This window comes from Salmo salar, chromosome ssa17, assembly GCF_905237065.1.
Source record: "Salmo salar chromosome ssa17, Ssal_v3.1, whole genome shotgun sequence".
In the NCBI taxonomy this organism is placed as follows: Eukaryota; Metazoa; Chordata; class Actinopteri; order Salmoniformes; family Salmonidae; genus Salmo; species Salmo salar.
This window is the reverse complement of record NC_059458.1, coordinates 9,528,148-9,547,900: the sequence shown is the minus strand read 5'-3', so window position 1 is coordinate 9,547,900 and position 19,753 is coordinate 9,528,148. Positions and strand designations below refer to the sequence as shown.

The window sequence follows — 19,753 nt, the reverse complement described above, 5'->3', positions numbered from 1 at the left end:
CATTGGGATAGAATTATTTATTTTTTTTAGACCTGAGGAAAGAGGGCCTCCTACTGGCCCTCCAACACCACTTCCAGCAGCATCCGGTCTCCCATCTAGGGACCGACCAGGACAAACCCTGCTTAGCTTCAGAAGCAAGCCAGCAGTGGGATGCAGGGTGATATGCTGCTGACACTGCCTATAGAAAGGTTACTGCTCTGTCCCCCAACAACACAGAGATTAGGGCAGTTTCAGTGTTTCCGGGGCCTTGTGGAGGTACAGTAAGCTACATTAAACGCTTGCTTGAAAAATACCATATAGTCATAAAATGTTGGACAGATAGGTGTCATAAGTTCTCATCAGCGTCACCCAGTAGGCTTCATTTCACTAGCAATCTTACCGCGTGCCAGCAGAGCCTGTGCCCCCTCGCAAGAAGAAAGAGCTCATCAATAAGAAACCTCTAGTAGGGCTGGGAAAAGAGTAAAAAAAATGCCCACCCAACAAATGTTTGTTCTGATATTTTAGCAGGCATTGGCACCCTGGGTACATATGGCATCCAGTGAGAGGCCTTGCACTCTGCTCCTCTTTGCAAAGAGGAGCAATGAACTCCACGTTCAATGAAGGGTCATTAACTTAACAGTGTGAATGTCTGTCTGAAGCTGCGAGCGGGGAAACCCAGTCATACTCTCAATTCTGTGTTTGTCTTTGAACCACAGGCTCTATTTAGCCAAGAAACACTCATATACATACATTACCAGTCAATGTTCCTAGGCCGTCATTGAAAATAAGAATTTGTTCTTAACTGACATGCCTGGTTAAATAACCTACTCCCCTACTCATTCCAAGGTTATTTATTTTTACTATTTTCTACTTTGTAGAATCATGATTCTCTGTGTTATTTCATAGTTTTGATGTCTTCACAAATATTCTAAAATGTAGAGTAGTAAAATAAAGAAAAACCCTTGAATGAGTAGGTATGTCCAAACTTTTGACTGGTACTGTACACACACAGCTTTTATAAAGTATTCAGACCCCTTGATTTTCCCCACATTTTGTTATCTTACAGCCTTATTCTAAAATTGATTAAAATAGCTTTTTCCCCCTCAATCAGTTTGGGCTACACACTTATGACCCCTCTTTGGAAAAGGTGAGACTCACAAACACGTTGGTTCTGATGGCCACAATCCTTACAAGACTCGCCTGAAGGTAGCTCGGTACCAGTTTAAAAAAATGAATGTTAGTACTGTAAATATAGTGCATTTGTGAAGTATTCAGACCCCTTGACTTTTTCCACACTTTGTTACAGCCTTAGGCTAAAATGTATTTTTTCCCCCCATCAATCTACACACAACACCCCATAATGACAAAGCAAAAACAGGTTTAAAAGCTGAAATATCACATTTACATAAGTATTCAGACCTTTACTCAGTACTTTGTTGAAGCACCTTTGGCAGCGATTACAGCCTCGACTCTCCTTGGGTATGACGCTACAAGCTTGGAACACCTCTATTTGGGGAGTTTCTCCCATTCTTCTCTGCAGATCCTTTCAAGCTCTGTCGATGGTTGGATGGGGAGCATCGCTGCACTGCTATTTTCAAGTCTCTCCAGAGATGTTCGATCGGGTTCAAGTCTGATCGAACGACATTCAGAGACTTATCCCGCAGCCACTCCTGTGTTGTCTTGGCTGTGTGCTTAGGGTCTTTGTCCTGTTGGAAGGTGAACCTTCCCCCCAGTCTGAGGTCCTGAGTGCTGACACCACCATGCTTCACCATAGGGATGGTGCCAGGTTTCCTCCAGACATGACACTTGGCATTCAGGCCTTAGGAAAGTATTCAGCGCCCTCAACTTTTTCTACATTTTGTTGTTACAGCCTTACGCTAAAATTGATTAAATAGATTTTTGCTAGGTAGCTGGCTAATGTTAGCTCTAGGGGGTAAGTTTAGGAGTTAGCTAAAAGGTTTAGTGTTAGCTAACATGCCAAGTAGTGGCAAAGTAGCTAAAAAGTAAGTAGTTGCTAATTGTCCATGATGAGATTTGTACAGACAACATTTGTGTTGCTAGACGTTTGCGTTATATGTCCAGGAATGGGAGACAATATATCCACAGGGGACACATAACTACATCAACTTTTCAAAGTGATGGTAGTGCGTTCAGACTTCTATCAGCTGAAGCATGTGCAGAAACATGTAAACTCGTGCACGAACTCAGCAAGTGTGCATTCATTTGTATCTACTGAGCATGCTTCAGGTGATATAAATATGAATGCACTAGCAACGCTTTGAACAGTTCGTGTAATTATACTTTCCTGTGGATGTTTCATCTCACATCCCTACCACCGAAAGGACCAGCCACAAGAACCGGTAAAAGTGTCTTAATATATAATTGTATTAAACATTAAGGCTTGTAGAAATCGTGAGAGCAAACTTTCCTGATTCAAACGTGAAATTCTGCCAGACACAGAATTCAATGCAATTCAACCTCGCGTATCCATGCTACACATACATACACATTTGGTGTCCCAGAATTACGTTTACCATTATGTCTAGTCCGAGACCAGTCTGAACAGGGTGGGGACACCGGCAGCAATATCGTTGTTCAACGAGGCAGTAGGCCTATCATGTCGCTGAAAATGACATTGCGCAGTAGGCTATCCTCCGTTACACAAATCGACTTTGATGAGAGACGATGAAGTCATAACATTTGCATGAAAACATTTGACCCATCCTTGACCATCATCAACTGATATTCATATAAGCAATTCACACAGACAGTGCTACTTTGTATCCCGGCCTGTTTATAAAAAAAAACATTCACTAGTATTGACGACCTAACCGCAGATGTCCAGTTATCTTTTACAATAGGTCAGTCTGGTGTTCCCTAGTCTGGCCAGCCACACACACACCCTTTATCCAAGGAGTGTTCAATGGCCGCATAAGAACACCGCAAAAGCATTGAACTCTTTCAAACAGACCACTAGCTTTGACATCATAGGGTTTCTAAAAAGGTAAATGTTTATCTAAAAACACAGCCATATTTAAAATGTTAGGTCCTATACAACCAACTACCCTTACTCAACAAACAATTCACACCCAGCAGGCTATCAATTCCCTGTCTCCCGGCCCTTTCTTCATGGGGACGCTACAATAAGGATCACCTAGGCTGGTACACCGTAACTCGTTTAAGGTATTTTTTTGTTAAGTAGATTATGTTTTATCAATAAAAAATAAAAAATCCTAAACACATCTGGAGGTGAGAAAAGCTGATTTCACAATCTACTTACAGTCAAATTGGGATTTAACAGCGGCTCCTCTTCTGTGTTCACCCCAATGGATGATGAAAACCAAAGGCAGTAATCACGGTATTTGGTGAATTAATGGTCGAAATTAACACGCTTCTGTGAATCAGTTGAACGAATTGTAGTGCCCGTTGTCCTCATATTTTTTAAACTAACAGCTCGGCATGCAAACACATACATACTCCCATCCTCATTCGTCTCCTGTTTCCTGTCCAGCCCAGAATTGGGCTCGACTCATCTATCCTGGGAGTGAGCAAGCGCCTCTCCAACCTAGTGTACTAGTATGCAACTGCAGCACGTAATTCGGGGCGTTCCTGCATGTGGGCATTTGTCTGCAGGAACACACCTCTCGAGCATTCCATTGGTTTCTTCACGAACACTCCCCCCTCTCGAGCATCCCATTGGTTTCTGCATTAACGCCCTCCCCATCCCTCTCGAGCATCCCATTGGTTTCTGCATTAACGCCCTCCCCATCCCTCTCGAGCATCCCATTGGTTTCTGCATTAACGCCCTCCCCATCCCTCTCGAGCATCCCATTGGTTTCTGCATTAACGCCCTCCCCATCCCTCTCGAGCATCCCATTGGTTTCTGCATTAACGCCCTCCCCATCCCTCTCGAGCATCCCATTGGTTTCTGCATTAACGCCCTCCCCATCCCTCTCGAGCATCCCATTGGTTTCTGCATTAACGCCCTCCCCATCCCTCTCGAGTATCCCATTGGTTCCTGTATGAAGGCCCCCTCCCAGCGCGACATCTTCATGCTTGGGTATGTCTTGTGGCACTTTCGAATGTGGGTCAAAAGGGAAATATTTTCGGTGTTTTTTCAACCACGCCTCCTGTGTACCTCTTTGCCAGCTGGACACTGTCCTTCCCTCCCAGTCGTTAACAGAACTGCAGGAAACCGTACAGCTAACACACGGTGTCGCACCCTTCTCCCGCCTGCTGTGTACCCAAGAAACCATGCCTGACAGGCGTGGGCACTGCAGGCGTGAGCGACTCCGTGGCTTGTAAGGCGGGTGGTTGTTGCCTAACGCCTGCTGTGTACCGGAGAAAACGGACAGTCGGGGGCCAAGGACACTGTCACTAGCACAGCATGAAGCTGGGGCGACACCGTGTGTTAACTAAGTTGCTTGCTTACTAGTTAACTAACGGCGTCACACCCACCTGCTGTGTACCGGAAAAAACCGTGCCCGAAAGACTAGGGCGAAGGATACGTCTACCACTAGCTACTCCGGGAGGCGGAGGCAACACCGTAGGCTCCCGTGTACCGGAATCCATATTAGGACTACGCAAGCACACACTGTCCTTCGCTCCCGCCTGCCGAACACCTGTCCTCTCCGTCATTAACAGAACCTCTGGAAAACGGTGCCCGACAGGCGGGGGCGTCCTTCACCTGCGGCCCCCTTCTGAAGGCCCTCTGTAACATTTCTTTTGGAACTCAGTCGGGGTCTCAACTTACTTTTGCGAGTTAAAATAGTAGAATACAAGGTACAATTTCGAAATGTGGTTGTGCATCTGCTTTTATGTCAGCTAACATTCTTTTTTTAAATGATTGCTAAGTTAGTTTTGCAGCCAGCTATCGAAACGTGTTATCATGGTCGAATTACCCCCATTGGTTTTGTTAGTCAGACTCACTGCATTTGTCTCCACTTTTATGGCAAACATTTTTTGTGCCCCCATCAAAGTTGCGATCCCTGAGCTTACAGCTAGCTTCGGTTGTCTGCCTCGCCTCTTCTTCTGTTGGGTGTATCAGCGGTTGGCATTCCACATTATGGTGCATTACCGCCATCTACTGTATTGGAGCGCCCCTTCACCTCCTGCCTATGTACTGGAATCGTAGCTTAAAAATATACCAATAAAAGTACTGTAAAAAGAGGGGCAGGAATGCCCACATGCAGAACGCCCTGAATTGCGGGGTGCAGTTTTCAACCAGACTGCTGAAGAAGCCAATTCCATGTACAAATTCAAGGGATTGTTATGCAAATTCATATGGGCTGGTTCATTTTTGTCAAACCTCATACATTATCCTGTAAAGTTAGAATTAAAATAAAAACATTTGCAAATTCTTTCTAATCTCTTACATGAATTCCTCACAAGTATTTACCATTTGTTGGTGTTCCTATTCTACCAACCCCAGACCTTTGCACAGTTCAAATCACTATCACAAATCATTATTGGTCACAAAAAGTTATTTCCAGCTGTATGTAATAACACAAATGTCTGTGCTAATAATGTAAGAAATAACACACACAAAAAAACGAAATACTGCAGAGTTGCTTAGGAGCTAGAAGCAGAGCTGCCATATCTGTCGGTGCCATTCTCTGTTGTAGCACACTGCAAGTTTATTATTACCTTCGACCGTTACCTCATTAGGCTATATCTGAAAGTGGTAGCCTAATAAAGTGAGGAACAAATGGCAATGGTGTACAAAGGACTTATGTGATAAATATAATATATAAGTGCTTGATAAATCGTTTGTGGAAGTGTGTTTAAATGTTTATTGCAAATATAATTATCAACAGGCAGAGATACATCTAAACGAATTATGTCACCCACTGGACAAAATTGCCATGACATCATTACATTTTTTATTCCTTCTCCCTGGCTCTAGGCCAGAGAGAAGAATTTGATTAGCTGAATACTTGAATCTGGGTGTCAGGCAGCATTTAGATTGGCAGCCCAATTCAGATTTCTTTACTAATTGGTCTTTTGACAAATCAGATCTGAAAAATATCTGATGTGAAAACACGATTGGTCAAAATATCAATTATTGGAAAAAATATCAGATTTGGGCTGCCTGTCAGTGATGGGCAAGCACCAGTTGGCTCTGGTTTTGACACGATCAGCATTTTCAATCTGTGCTGTGGTGACCCATCAGTGACCTTTACCACTGCTCTCTCCTCTCTGACATGTCAGGCCCCCAGTGTTTCAGAGAAAGTGATGAGTGGATATTAGGCTCAACATCATGGGGTCCCCAGTATTGCAACATCGAGGCATAAGATAACTGGGCAAAAGCAGGTCTAAGGCTAGTGGTTTGTTAAATGGCTTTTTTCACAAAACTCTACATTCTACTAGCTGTTCTGATTGGTGTCCATGCTGTCAAAGAAGCCTATGAAAAGCAGAAGTTAAGACGTACTTTATAATATTACTCAACATTTGTCATAATTAGTTAAAGCAATGAATTTGTATCTGCTCTCAATGGACTTCGGCTGCATATTTTCCACCATTTTCTTAAAATCTGAAAATGTTGGGAAGCCACGCCCATTTCTGAAGAATTGCATAATGGGCCCCAAAATAACAGAAAGTGTCCACTGATTGTATACTTCGTATTTTGGCAAATTTATAACAACATCCAGGAACTTTTGGCATATTAACTATATCCATACTATGACCAATAAGCATACTACATACTCAATTTACATCACAAATAGTGCAGTTGGTATGAGTATTCAAACACAGCTATGGTCTAGACCAGGGGTATTCAACTCTTTCTCTACAATGTCCGGAGCCAGCTGGTTATCAGTTTGCCCTGATAATTAATTGCACCCACCCAGTGTCCCTGGTTTAAATCAGTCCCTGATTAGAGGGGAGTAATGAAAACTGGCTTCATGGTCCAGAGATGAGTTTGAGGGGCCTAGCACAGGGCTCTCCAAGTCTGTTCCTTCAGAGCTACCCCGCTGTAGGTTTTTGTCCTGATTCGGCTTAATAACCGGCTAATTATTAGAATCATGTGTGCTAGATTAGGGTTGGAGTTAAAACCTACAGAGCTGTAGCTCACCAGGAACTGGTCTAGAGAGTAGCTCTCTAGCCCTGGCCGAGAGAGAAGACCATGATTAGCTGAATATTTGAATCAGGTGTGTTAGAGATGGGCAAAAATGACTCCTCTCTCTTCTAACTCTATGCCTGCAGCACTTCAGCCTTGATATGACTGACAGGTGTGTGTGTGTGTGTGTGTGTGTGTGTGTGTGTGTGTGTGTGTGTGTGTGTGTGTGTGTGTGTGTGTGTGTGTGTGTGTATGGATGGATTGGCCATCTGGCATTTGGTTGAATGTACACAATGTACAAAAGATTAGGAACACCTGCTCTTTCCATGACATAGACTGCAGGTGAATCCAGGTGAAAACTATGATCCCTTATTGATGTTGTTGTGGAAATTCTTACACAGGGACACTCAAAGTAAATCTTAGATGAATCATTGTTTATTTGTCAGCGTGCTGGAGAGGTTCCATCAAACTTTATGCACCATAGTGAACGTCTGTCAGAAGCTCTGCTGGGGCAGTCCCAGCAGTTGTCTTGTATACGGCTATACACAGACAAGTTATATTTGCATGATTTAGCATAATTCATTCATCATTACCATTTTGTTTTGTTCATGTGACCAACCAATACTGGTACATAACATGTGACAGACCAACACCTCACGAGGCTTCTTCTCTAAGCTGAGACCTTGAAACTAAGATATCTTTCATTCTCAAAACAAGGTCTGGGTGTACTGCCAAATTGCAGATACTGATAGTGAGGATTTGTTCAGTCAGTCACTTGCATGAACACAGAAATTGGTTTATAGAAAAGCACAATCATAGAACATAGAAATTGGTAAATAGAAAAGCACAAGTATAACATTTCCATCACATTCCACACTCTCATCACTTGTGTGATAATAATCATTACATTTTAATGTAACCATTTAGATTTGAGCTTCTATATCATAATATTCTATACTCCTATTAACCTTTTCCATGTGTGAGTTCCAAATATCTCTAACGGTCGCCCCAGTGTGAGTTGTTTCATGCACGTGATGTCAGAATGCACTCACTGTTTTAAAATGTGATTATTATGCAACAAGACAGTTAACACTCACTGCCTGCTAATTATCTATAGGCTATGTTTCAACTAGTCAATTTCTAATTATTTTCTAACAAGTTGTATTTTCTAAAAACAGTTTCAATTTAGGTGTATTCAGCCTCATTAATTCACATGGAAGTAGCCCATTTCAGCATTGTGGACAATTTATGTTTGAGGCTTTACTGAGCCGGACAAACTTCTCTCTTTGAGGAGAGCCCACGCACTTCACCAATGTTTGCGCAGATCATGTATGCACATTTTTGAACATTTTCTGGCTGGCGCTCGCATTGCCTTGTTGTTTTCCTTACAAATAATAACTTTGGACATGTGTGCATTCCTATCAAAGTAAGTTTCTTACTTTCTGTATACAGTTGAAGTCCGAAGTTTACATACAACTTCCAACTTTAATTGTATCTTGTTGTAATTTTTACTGTAGGTGTATACAGTATGTATGTATGTATGTATGTATGTATGTATGTATGTATGTATGTAGCGTAATATATTTACAGTTTTATTCACATTTTCAAGTACTGGTGACAAATAATGCATTCTGATTATTGCATAGATTGTAATGGACACCTATGATGTGTGTAAAATACTTTTTAGAAGGTTGTACTGATTATAATGAGCTAAGCTATTTGCCAGCTATGTTCGGCGCCATGTTTGTTGACATTATACAATGCATTCTGGGTGTCACATAAACGTCTGTCAGACCAAAGATGTTATGAGGTGAAGGAATGGTTCACTCATCTTTCGGGTAAACTGGATATCATAAGGTGAATGCACCAATTTGTAAGTCGCTCTGGATAAGAGCGTCTGCTAAATGACTTAAATGTAATGTAAATGTAAACTTCCAGAAGGGAATGAAGGGAAGTGAATGATCGTAGATGACACACCCCCTTCAACATACATACTATAAACAGACCAAACTCATCGTCTCCTCTTATAATCTTTGGTTGATGCGAAAAAACAAACATGGCGGTGGCACAAACTACCCGTCATTGGATTACTTTCGATTTCTAGAAAGTGTTTTACTCAATTATTTAGATCAATGGTGAGATCACCCGTGATGTGATTAATTATAAATAGTAATTGCTATTAGCTAATTCATATTGTAGTTTCTGTCAGCCGAGAGTTATAAAAATATGACCGCTTGTGTTATGTCAATCTTTCCTCAGTTAGCGCTAGAACAAATGTAGCCTACATTTTCCGGTTTGGATGATTGTGTTATGCTGTAGCTACTTCTGTGAATGTCTGAACATTGCATCCACAAATAAACTGGTCACATTCTGGACATAACTTTGTAAGGACTGTGTTTGTGCAAAATGTTTCTGTGAAAAAACAGTGTGGCCAGCTCAAATGCTGATTGTTTACGTCAATCGAAAATGGATATTCTAAAAGCCTTCTAATCACACTGGTTTGAGCGTACGCTGCAGGGACCACTGTAGAACGATCACACCCGTTTGTTGGTACGTGTGAAAAAGGTTAAAGTAAGGGAAATCAACACAGAAAAAAACCCAGACACTTCATCATTTCAAACCCTTCATTCTGGGTTGTACAATCCAATTAGTATGGTAATACTATAATCCCAATAAAGGTTATACTTCTATTAATGGGAGTGAGTATCAAAAATACACACACATACACAAGGGATCTGTAGATTGAGAGGTGAATAAATCTCACAATGTTAACCATTGTTTCCATATCTTACCACAATCGGGTTGGATTTACCTGTTTTTAACTAACTGTCTCTGGGACATCAACTTAGTCAAAATATAAAACCCTGTCGTTTAACAATTCTTGTTAAACGAAAACAACCTTCAATCATTATTCATCTTTTGTATCTACAAGGGGAAATAGGAGCTCATCCAGAGTTGGCAGCTCATTAGTTTCACCATCTTCTGGAGGAGCAGAAAACATAATAGCTGCTGAAATATTATCAGCCAGAGAGGCACAGATCGCCATACAGCATGTTAATAACATTTCACAGTGAAGAGAGAGAACACGTTATAACAGTTTCACACCAACCTTGATAAGAATGAGATTGGGGCAAGGTTAGCCCAAGCTACAATCTAGTGGCTCTCCTCACATTTTAGGGCACATCTCTGTCTCTAGAAGCCTCGCCTTTCCAAATCATAATTATAACTATTGATAAAGGATCCAACCCAAATTTAGAATGACAGTCCTTAGTGCTTCACGTTGGTTCTATCACTTTAATTTATGACCCTCAACTTAGCACACACCGACACTGGCAGAATGTACATTGAACTTATTTTCCCAGCATTAACTTTTCTCGTCATGGCCCCCATTTGTGGTAATGACAGATTGGTATTTCAATGCATTCTTAGTCTAAATTACTTAACATTTCACAGTGTGCAGACCTCCACAATCAACCTGATACCCCAAGTAAACAATTTTGGATAAGCCTAAATTTAAGGCCACCTCCCTCCCCCACCCCCTTCACGGCACTCATTCTTCCTTTCCTGGCGTTTCTTCATGTTTTTCTTCAGATAGTGTTTCAGTTCGTCTTCCCAATGGCACATGTTCAAAGTGGATGGCCCTTGATAATGTCTCTCACCTGAGACGCCACTGTCCTTTACAGTCCATTGTGTGTTGTTCATTTTCTTACCAGTACACCAGCAGCATGAGAGACATTTGGATGGGATCCCACTCCATGCTCACTCCACGTGGACCCATGTCGCACTTCTGAGAGAAAAGGCATGAGAGAAAAGGCAGTTGATAGCTTCGACTGGATGCTGTGTACAGGTTGCTGGCTCGGACTCAGGTCTCACTGTAGAAGTGGTGAAGAAGCATACTGAACGGCATTTTCGCCATTGCTTCAGCCGGTTTGGGGGGGGGGGCTGAGGTTCAGCCTGTTCTTGGGCAAATGATCCCTTCCATACATCTAGACACCATCTGTGGTCAGCTTCACCATAACCTTGGGAGTGGACAGACCAGTTTTGGGCATTTTTAATTCTGGAAATCCAGACAAATTATTTACTGTATGACAAATTATTATTACTACCGGATTCAGGAAATCCAGACTTCTAAAACAAATGTCAAAGAGAATAACACGCAGTTGAAAATAATGTTTAACATTCATTAGTTATATTCAACAGGGTATGGCATTTATTTCAAAATGCATTACCAGGGTGGAGGAAATCTTCTAAACATTTATAGTTTTATTGGTTAGAGGTAAGTTAAGTCCCGTACAATGCTTTAACCTTATCATACTTCAAATGATCCATAAAGGAACCACTCTGAACATTTCTCAGAATTACTTTTTACACCACTTATGCATGTCTACGTTTGGGTGTGCAAGTTGTATATTATTATTATTTTTCTATTCCTACTTCATCAGACCATCATAATAACCCATTATACTCAATATTACTTTAACTCTAGTAACCCATTATACATTTGTTACATTACAAATTCCTCCTTTAGACTAGTGTTCTATTCATACAGAGGTTTAGATATTTACACGAGTTGTTCTATTTAACAGCATGTTCTGAAATAGTTCTCTGTTCTTTCATATCTCCATACATAATAATGTAATATAGTTGAAATCGGAAGATTACATACACCTTAGCCAAATACATTTAAACTCAGTTTTTCACAATTCCTGACATTTAATCCTAGTAAAAATTCCCTGTCTTAGGTCAGTTAGGATCACCACTTTGAAGAATGTGAAATGTCAGAATAATAGTAGGGAGAATTATTAATTTCAGCTTTTATTTCTTTCATCACATTCCCAGTGGGTCAGAAGTTTACTTACACTCAATTAGTATTTGGTAGCATTGCCTTTAAATTGTTTAACTTGGGTCAAACATTTCGGGTAGCCTTCCACAAGCTTCCCACAATAAGTTGGGTGAATTTTGGCCCATTCATCCTGACAGAGCTGGTGTAACTGAGTCAGGTTTGTAGGCCTCCTTGCTCGCACACGCTTTTTCAGTTCTGCCCACAAATTGTCTATAGGATTGAGGTCAGGGCTTTGTGATGGCCACTCCAATACCTTGACTTTGCTGTCCGTAAGCCATTTTGCCACAACTTTGGAAGTATGCTTGGGGTCATTGTCCATTTGGAAGACCCATTTGTGACCAAGCTTTAACTTCCTGACTGATGTCTTGAGATGTTGCTTCAATATATCCACATAATTTTCCTGCCTCATGATGCCATCTCTTTTGTGAAGTGCACCAGTCCCTCCTGCAGCAAAGCACCCCCACAACATGATGCTGCAACCCCCGTGCTTCACGGTTGGGATGGTGTTCTTCGGCTTGCAAGCTTCCCCCTTTTTCCTCCAAACATAACAATGGCCATTATGGCCAAACAGTTCTATTTTTGTTTCATCAGACCAGAGGACATTTCCCCAAAAAGTACGATCTTTGTCCCCATGTGCAGTTTCAAACCGTAGTCTGGCTTTTTTATGGCGGTTTTGGAGCAGTGGCTTCTTGCTGAGCGTCCTTTTAGGTTATGTCGATATAGGACTCGTTTTACTGTAGATATAGATACTTGTGTACCTGTTTCCTCCATCTTCACAAGGTCCTTTGCTGTTGTTGTGGGATTGATTTTCACTTTTCGCACCAAAGTACGTTCATCTCTCGGAGACAGAACGCGTCTCCTTCCTGAGCAGTATGACGGCTGCATGGTCCCATGGTGTTCTGCTCTACCCCCACAAGCATCACAGCACTCGTCTGAAGTTGGTACTGCCGATCTGCCAACTTCTGTCTGTAGCATCCAAACATTTTGGGCTCCACACTTATGAGCCCTCTTTGGAAAGGTGAGACTCTCACAAACATGTCGGTAGAGACGCCCACAATTCTCACATGACTCGTCTGAAGGTAGCCCGGGTACCAGTTACTGTACCAAGTACTGTACTTTCGGAAAGTATTCAGACCCCTCTACTTTTTCCAACATTTTGTTACGTTACAGCCTTATGCAAAAAAGAAAAAATCCTCATCAATTGACACACAATACCCCATAATGACAAAACAAACACAGTTTGTTAGACATTTTTGCAAATGTATTAAAAATAAAAAAACTCTCACATTCTTCTCTGCAGATCCTCTCAAGCTCTGCCAAGTCGGATGGGGAGCGTCGCTGCACAGCTATTTTCAGGTCTCTCCAGAGATGGGTTCAAGTCTGGGCTCTGGCTGGGCCACTCAAGGACATTCACAGACAAAGCCAGTTCTGCGCTGTCTTGGCTGTGCTTACGGTCGTTGTCCTGTTGGAAGGTGACCCTTCGCTCCAGTCTGAGGTCTTGATCACTCTGGAGCAGGTTTTCATCAAGGATCTCTCTGTACTATGCTCCGTTCATCTTTCCCTCGATCATGGCAAGTCTCCGGCCGCTGAAAACATTCCCACAGCATGATGCTACCACCACCTCGCTTCACTGAAGGGATGGTGCCTTGTTTCCTACAGACTTGACGCTTGGCATTCAGGTCAAAGAGTTAAATCTTGGTTTCATCAGACGAAAGAATCTTGTTTCTCATGGTTTGAGAGTCCTTTAGGTGCCTTTTGGCAAACTCCAAGCGGGCTGTCATGTGCCTTTTACTGAGGAGTGGCTTCCAACTGGTCATAAAGGCCTGATTGGTGGAGTGCTGCAGAGATGGTTGTCCTTCTGGAAGGTTCTCCCATCTCCACAGAGGAACTCTGGAGCTCTGTCAGAGTGACCATCAGGTTCTTGGTCACCTCCCTGACCAAGGCCCTTCGCACCCAATTTCTCAGTTTGGCCGGGCGGCCGGCTCTAAGAAGAGTCTTGGTGGTTACAAACTTCTTCCATTTAAGAATGATGGAGGCCACTGTGTTTTTGGGGACCTTCATTGCTGCAGAAATGTTTTAGTACCCTTCATCAGATCTGTGCCTCGACACAATCCTGTCTCGGAGCTCTACTGACAATTCCTTCAACCTCGTGGCTTGGATTCTGCTCTGACAGGCACTGCCAACTGTGGGACCTTATATTGACAGGTGTGTGCCTTGTCAAATCATGTCCAATCAATTGAATTTACCACAGGTGGACTCCAATCACATTGTAAAAACATCTCAAGGATGACCAATGGAAACAGGATGCACCTGAGCTCAATTTAAATGAGGTATTTCTGATTTTCCTTTTTAATACATTTGCAAAAATGTTTTAAAAAAACTGTTTCTGCTTTGTCATTTTGGTTTATTATGTGTAGATTGATGAGGGGAAAAAAGTAATTTCATCGATTTTAGAATAAGGCTGTAACGTAACAAAATGTGGAAAAAGGGAACGGGTCTCTGAATACTTTCCGAATGCACTGTATATATGGAAGTAGTATAGTACCTATAAAAGGGGTATGGTGGAAAAATTACAAGATTATGTTCTAATACTGTTCATTCTTCGAATCGCTTTGATGAGTACTCATCTGTGTCTGTGGGACTGATTTGGGCCTCTGGGGCTTGAGCTTTATGATGACTTGGTGATAAAAACCTACAGCCGGCATTCTATAGACTGAGTTGGTGTGTGTGACCCGAGATAACCTGGAGGAGTAAAACAAACCCCTCGTTGTTTCTAATCATCCTTGCATCTGGGAAACTAAGCCAGGTTGGGGGTAAAACAACACCCGGTGCACATAACCACAAGATGAACCTAAGGTGGCTTATGATGCCCCGATCAGCATGGGAGGGGTGGAACCAGTCATGACTAAGCATTTTTAGAGCTACTACATCCACGTTGGGGAAAATGTAGGGAAAATGGCACAGCTTCCAGAAAACAGTCACTTTCAAACTAAGGATTTCATGGCTAATTGAGGTAAGACAGTAATTCTGCATGTATGAACTACACATTGACACATCCAGGCCAAAGTGGGAGGTTTAAAAAATGACTTACTATTTGCCAAACTTCTGGAGCATGTCTTTAAGGTATGTGTATATTCAGGTAACACATACACTGAGTATACCTGTCACGCTCTGACCTAGGAGAGATGTGTTTTCTCTGTTTAGTTAGGTCAGGGTGTGATAGGTGGGTGGGCATTCTATGTTTTGTTTTTCTATGTTTTGGCCGGGTATGGTTTCCAATCAGAGGCAGCTGTCTATCGTTGTCTCTGATTGGAAGCCATACTTAGGCAGCCTGTTTTTCCCTTTGCTTTCGTGGGTAGTTGTTTTCTGTTTTGTTAGCATAACGTGACAGAACTGTTGGCTGTGTGTTTGTTTTCTTTGTTTAAGTGTTTTCATTAAACGTAAAGATGAGCACTCAACACGCTGCGCCTTGGTCCCCTTTATACGACGCACGTTACAATACCAAACATTAGGAACACCTTCCTAATATTGAGTTGAACCCCCTTTTGCCCTCAGAACAGCCTCAATTCGTCAGGGCATGGAGTGAGTTGGCTGGTGTGGATAAAATGCCAGGGCCGAATTCTTCGCTGGGGCCACCCACACCAAAAATGTATGTATGCATGACATTACTGTGTGTGTGTGTGTATAGCTGTAGTGTGCAGGAGATTAGTAAATCTCTCCACTCTCCCCAAACAAACTATAGCACACTATCGTTCCAATGAAGATACCTGTATGATATGAAGTGTCTCTGGAAAATTATTGCACAGAATAATCATGACAAACAGGAAATGTTGGCCTACACTGTGACCACAATAAGATGTATGGTGATACGATTCGATGTAATACTCCCGTCTCTGCGATAATATCAACGTTTTCCTGACTGTCTGTCGCAGGAGACAGTCACATAGCAACAGAGAAACCTGGGTGGGTCTCTGCGAGTTTTACCAGAAGCAGTGAAATATATGGAGGACAAAATCAAACATGAGTAATGCGATACGAGGTTCCAAGCCCATCAAAGGTCACACCGGTTGAGGGCGGAAACTTTGTGAAGTTCCGAGTGCACTGCCTCAGAGTGCGGATGTTTTTTACTCAAGAGTAAACTCTGTGCAGTCAGTCACCCTGCTAGATGTGCAGCAGAGAGAGTTGCTTACAGTCGACGAGGGCCAGATTGTTGTTCACAGTGAAGTGACAGGGAAGGATGTTATGAGATGCACGCTGTCATCGTGTGAGGAGCATGTGTTGTATGTTTAGGTAGAGCAGAGCAGTCACTGTCTCAGTCTGTTTGGCATACAGTGTATTGTCACATTTACCCTGATTGTTGTGCACTGTAAAGGGATATCAGGGGAGCTTCAGTTTCACGACAAAACTGAGAACTTTCAAGATGAACGTTTACTGGATACCCACGATCCTCCTCTCCCTCTGCCTCTCCAGTGCTGCCAACATGATAAGCTCCCACAACTATAAAGGTAAGATCTGAGCCTGTTTAGTAGGGTGCAATGTTATACAATGTTCATAGAGTATTGTGTAGAACAGATATAAATGTCAGTCAGGTAGAATAAGAAATCGTTTCAGCTCTAAATTATTACATTTGTCTGAATGTTTCACCATTGGACTTTGTCATTAATGTTCATCTATATTCTCAGTATCAACAAATGTCACCTCAGGCATGATCCATAGCACTACCAGAACATTCTGATAACTAGAACAAAAGCCAAAAGGTTGCCCAATCAAAGGGTTGCAGATCATTCAAGGTTGCAATGCTCACCAAGCTGCATGGTTTTATCAGGTGTGGATGCTAGTTGCAGTGGTTTGGATCTCTCCAGCACATTACTCAAATGAGTGCAGTTAAATCCCAATTACAGATGTGGATATGCTTTAACATCTAGACTGCAGCTATATTATGAATAGAATAAGCAGGTCTATGTACAGTTGAGGTCGGAAGTTTACATAAACTTAGGTTGGAGTCAACTCGATTTTCAACCACTCCACAAATTTCTTGTTAACAAACTATAGTTTTGGCAAGTCAGTTAGGACATCTACTTTGTGCATGACACAAGTAATTTTTCCAACAATTGTTTACAGACAGATTATTTCACTTATAATTCACTGTATCACAATTCCAGTGGATCAGAAGTTTACATACACTAAGTTGACTGTGCCTTTAAACAGCTTGGAAAATTCCAGAAAATTATGTCATGGCTTTAGAAGCTTCTGATAGGCTAATTGACATCATTTGAGTCAATTGGAGGTGTACCTGTGGATGTATTTCAAGGCCTACCTTCAAACTCAGTGCCTCTTTGCTTGACATCATGGGAAAATCAAAAGAAATCAGCCAAGACCTCAGAAAAACAATTGTAGACCTCCACAAGTCTGGTTCATCCTTGGCAGCAATTTCCAAACGCCTGAAGGTACCACGTTCATCTATACAAACAATAGTACGCAAGTATAAACACCATGGGACCACGCAGCCGTCATACCGCTCAGGAAGGAGATAAACGTACCGTGGTGTGAAAAGTGCAAATCAATCCCAGAACAGCAAAGGACCTTGTGAAGATGCTGGAGGAAACAGGTACAAAAGTATCTATATCCACAGTAAAACGAGTCCTAGATCGACATAACCTGAAAGGCCACTCAGCAAGGAAGAAGCCAATGCTACAAAACCGCCATAAAAAAGCCAGACCACGGTTTGCAACTGCACATAGGGACAAAGATTGTACTTTTTGGAGAAATGTCCTCTGGTCTGACCATAATGACCATCGTTATGTTTGGAGGAAAAAGGGGGAGGATTGCTACTATTATTCTGACATTTCACATTCTTAAAGTAAAGTGGTGGTCCTAACTGACCTAAGACAGGGAATTTTTACTAGGATTAAATGTCAGGAATTGTGAAAAAACTGAGTTTAAATGTATTTGGCTAAGGTGTATGTAAACTTCCTACTTCAACTGTAAGTAATGCATTGAATTGGCTGTTTCCTAATTTTGATAGGACTTTGCAGAAATGAATAGGCAGTGGTGACAGGGATGAAACTAAGTGACTCACGTTTTCTATTCCACACAGTTCTGTGACTGCCTCTCTCCACCACTTTATGAAATCTCGCTCTCTCTCACGGAACATGTTCAATGTGTGGGTTAAAATACTTTGAAATTACAAATAATGAAATATGAATAATCCAGATTTCGGGCGAGGTACAATATAGTGTACTACAGGATTCAGCCTCAGAAGCTATTTCCTCTGTGTGTGTTTTATATTTCCTACACAAGTCACCAGAATGTCCTGACAAGGTAGGAAAACCTGATAATGTCCTGAATTTGTTAAAATGCTATTTTAGGCTTAAAACTTATGGCCAGGCGTTAGGATAAATAGGATTTTGAATGGGAATACATTTTTCCTCCCCAAAAAGTCCAGAAATTTCACATAAAAAAAAGCTATGTGTGCGCAAGAACAAAGTGAAAGCAATCTGAATCGTTTGAATCCCCTTGAGATTGCTGCCTGTCGCTTCATTGTTTGCTAGAGATGTCAGGTTTTCAGTTGTGATATTAACTTGTAGTTGGGATTTACATTTGGTTGTGAATTCAACATGAAATCCCCCCCCAAAAAAAGTTAGGTTGAAAAAAATACTCTTATGCTTAGCAACACATTCAACGTCATCACACACACACACACACACACACACACACACACATACATACATAATTTTTTTTTTACCTTTTATTAAGCTAGGCAAGTCAGTTAACAACAAATTCTTATTTACAATGACGGTCTACCAGAAGGCAAAAGACCTCCTGGGGAACGGGGGCTGGGATTAAAAATATTTGTATTTATTTAAGTATAGGACAAAAAACACATCACGACGAGAGACACCACAACGCTACATAAAGAGAGACCTAAGAAAACAACACAGCATGGCAGCAACACATGAAACACATCATGGTAGCAACACAACAACATGGTAGCAACACACCATAGCAGCAGAACAACATGGTAGCAGCACAAAACATGGTACATTACAAACATTATTGGGCAAAGACTACAGCACAAAGGGCAAGAAGGTAGAGACAACAATACATCACCCAAAGCAGCCACAACTGTCAGTAAGAGTGTCCATGATTGAGTCTTTGAATGAAGAGATAAAACGGTTCAGTTTGAGTGTTTTTTGCAGCTCGTTCCAGTCGCAAGCTGCAGCGAACTGAAAAGAGGACCGACCCAGGGATGTGTGTGCTTTGGGGACCTTTAACCTCCCTGGGCGAGGTGGGACGCTTGCGAAATACAAATACCTCAAAAATGCTATAACTTCAATTTCTCAAACATATGACTATACTCTCGTTAATCTAACCACATTGTCCAATTTCAAAAAGGCTTTACAGCGAAAGCAAAATTATGTCAGGAGAGTACCCTGACAAAAATAATCACACAGCCATTTTCAAAGCAAGCATATGTCACAAAAACCAAAACCACAGCTAAATGCAGCACTAACCTTTGATGATCTTCATCAGATGACACTCCTGGGACATTATGTTATACAATACATGCATGTTTTGTTCAATCAAGTTCATATTTATATAAAAAAAACAGATTTTTACATTAGCATGTGATGTTCAGAACTAGCATACCCACCGCAAACTTCCGGTGAATTTACTAAATTACTCATGATTAACGTTCACAAAATACATAACAATTATTTTAAGAATTATAGATACAGAACTCCTTTATGCAATCGCGGTGTCAGATTTGAAAATAGCTTTTCGGCGAAAGCACATTTTGCAATATTCTGAGAACATAGCCCGGCCATCACGGCTAGCTAATTTGACACCCACCAAGTTTGGCACTCACCAAA

At 41.7% G+C, this 19,753-nt stretch overlaps 2 protein-coding genes and 1 long non-coding RNA gene across 3 annotated transcripts in view; 1 reads left to right on the top strand and 2 right to left on the bottom strand.

Annotated features, from left to right (window-relative positions):
• LOC106575142 (ras-associated and pleckstrin homology domains-containing protein 1) overlaps positions 1-3,664 on the bottom strand; it is a 72,811-nt gene extending 69,147 nt beyond the window's left edge. Inside the window, exon 1 of the mRNA XM_045700369.1 lies at positions 3,260-3,664. The gene's annotated coding sequence lies outside the window, so the exon portion shown is untranslated. The remainder of the gene's footprint in view (positions 1-3,259) is intronic.
• Positions 3,665-9,646: 5,982 nt separating this feature from the next.
• LOC106575094 (uncharacterized) overlaps positions 9,647-19,753 on the bottom strand; it is a 24,382-nt gene continuing 14,275 nt past the window's right edge. The window contains exon 3 of the long non-coding RNA XR_006759969.1: positions 9,647-11,055. This is a non-coding gene — a long non-coding RNA (uncharacterized lncRNA). The remainder of the gene's footprint in view (positions 11,056-19,753) is intronic.
• The window catches only part of LOC106575093 (T-cell-specific surface glycoprotein CD28), a 13,031-nt gene continuing 9,248 nt past the window's right edge, over positions 15,971-19,753 (top strand). Inside the window, exon 1 of the mRNA XM_014151277.2 lies at positions 15,971-16,384. Coding sequence (XP_014006752.1) covers positions 16,300-16,384 — 85 coding nt within the window. The 5' untranslated portion in view covers positions 15,971-16,299. The remainder of the gene's footprint in view (positions 16,385-19,753) is intronic.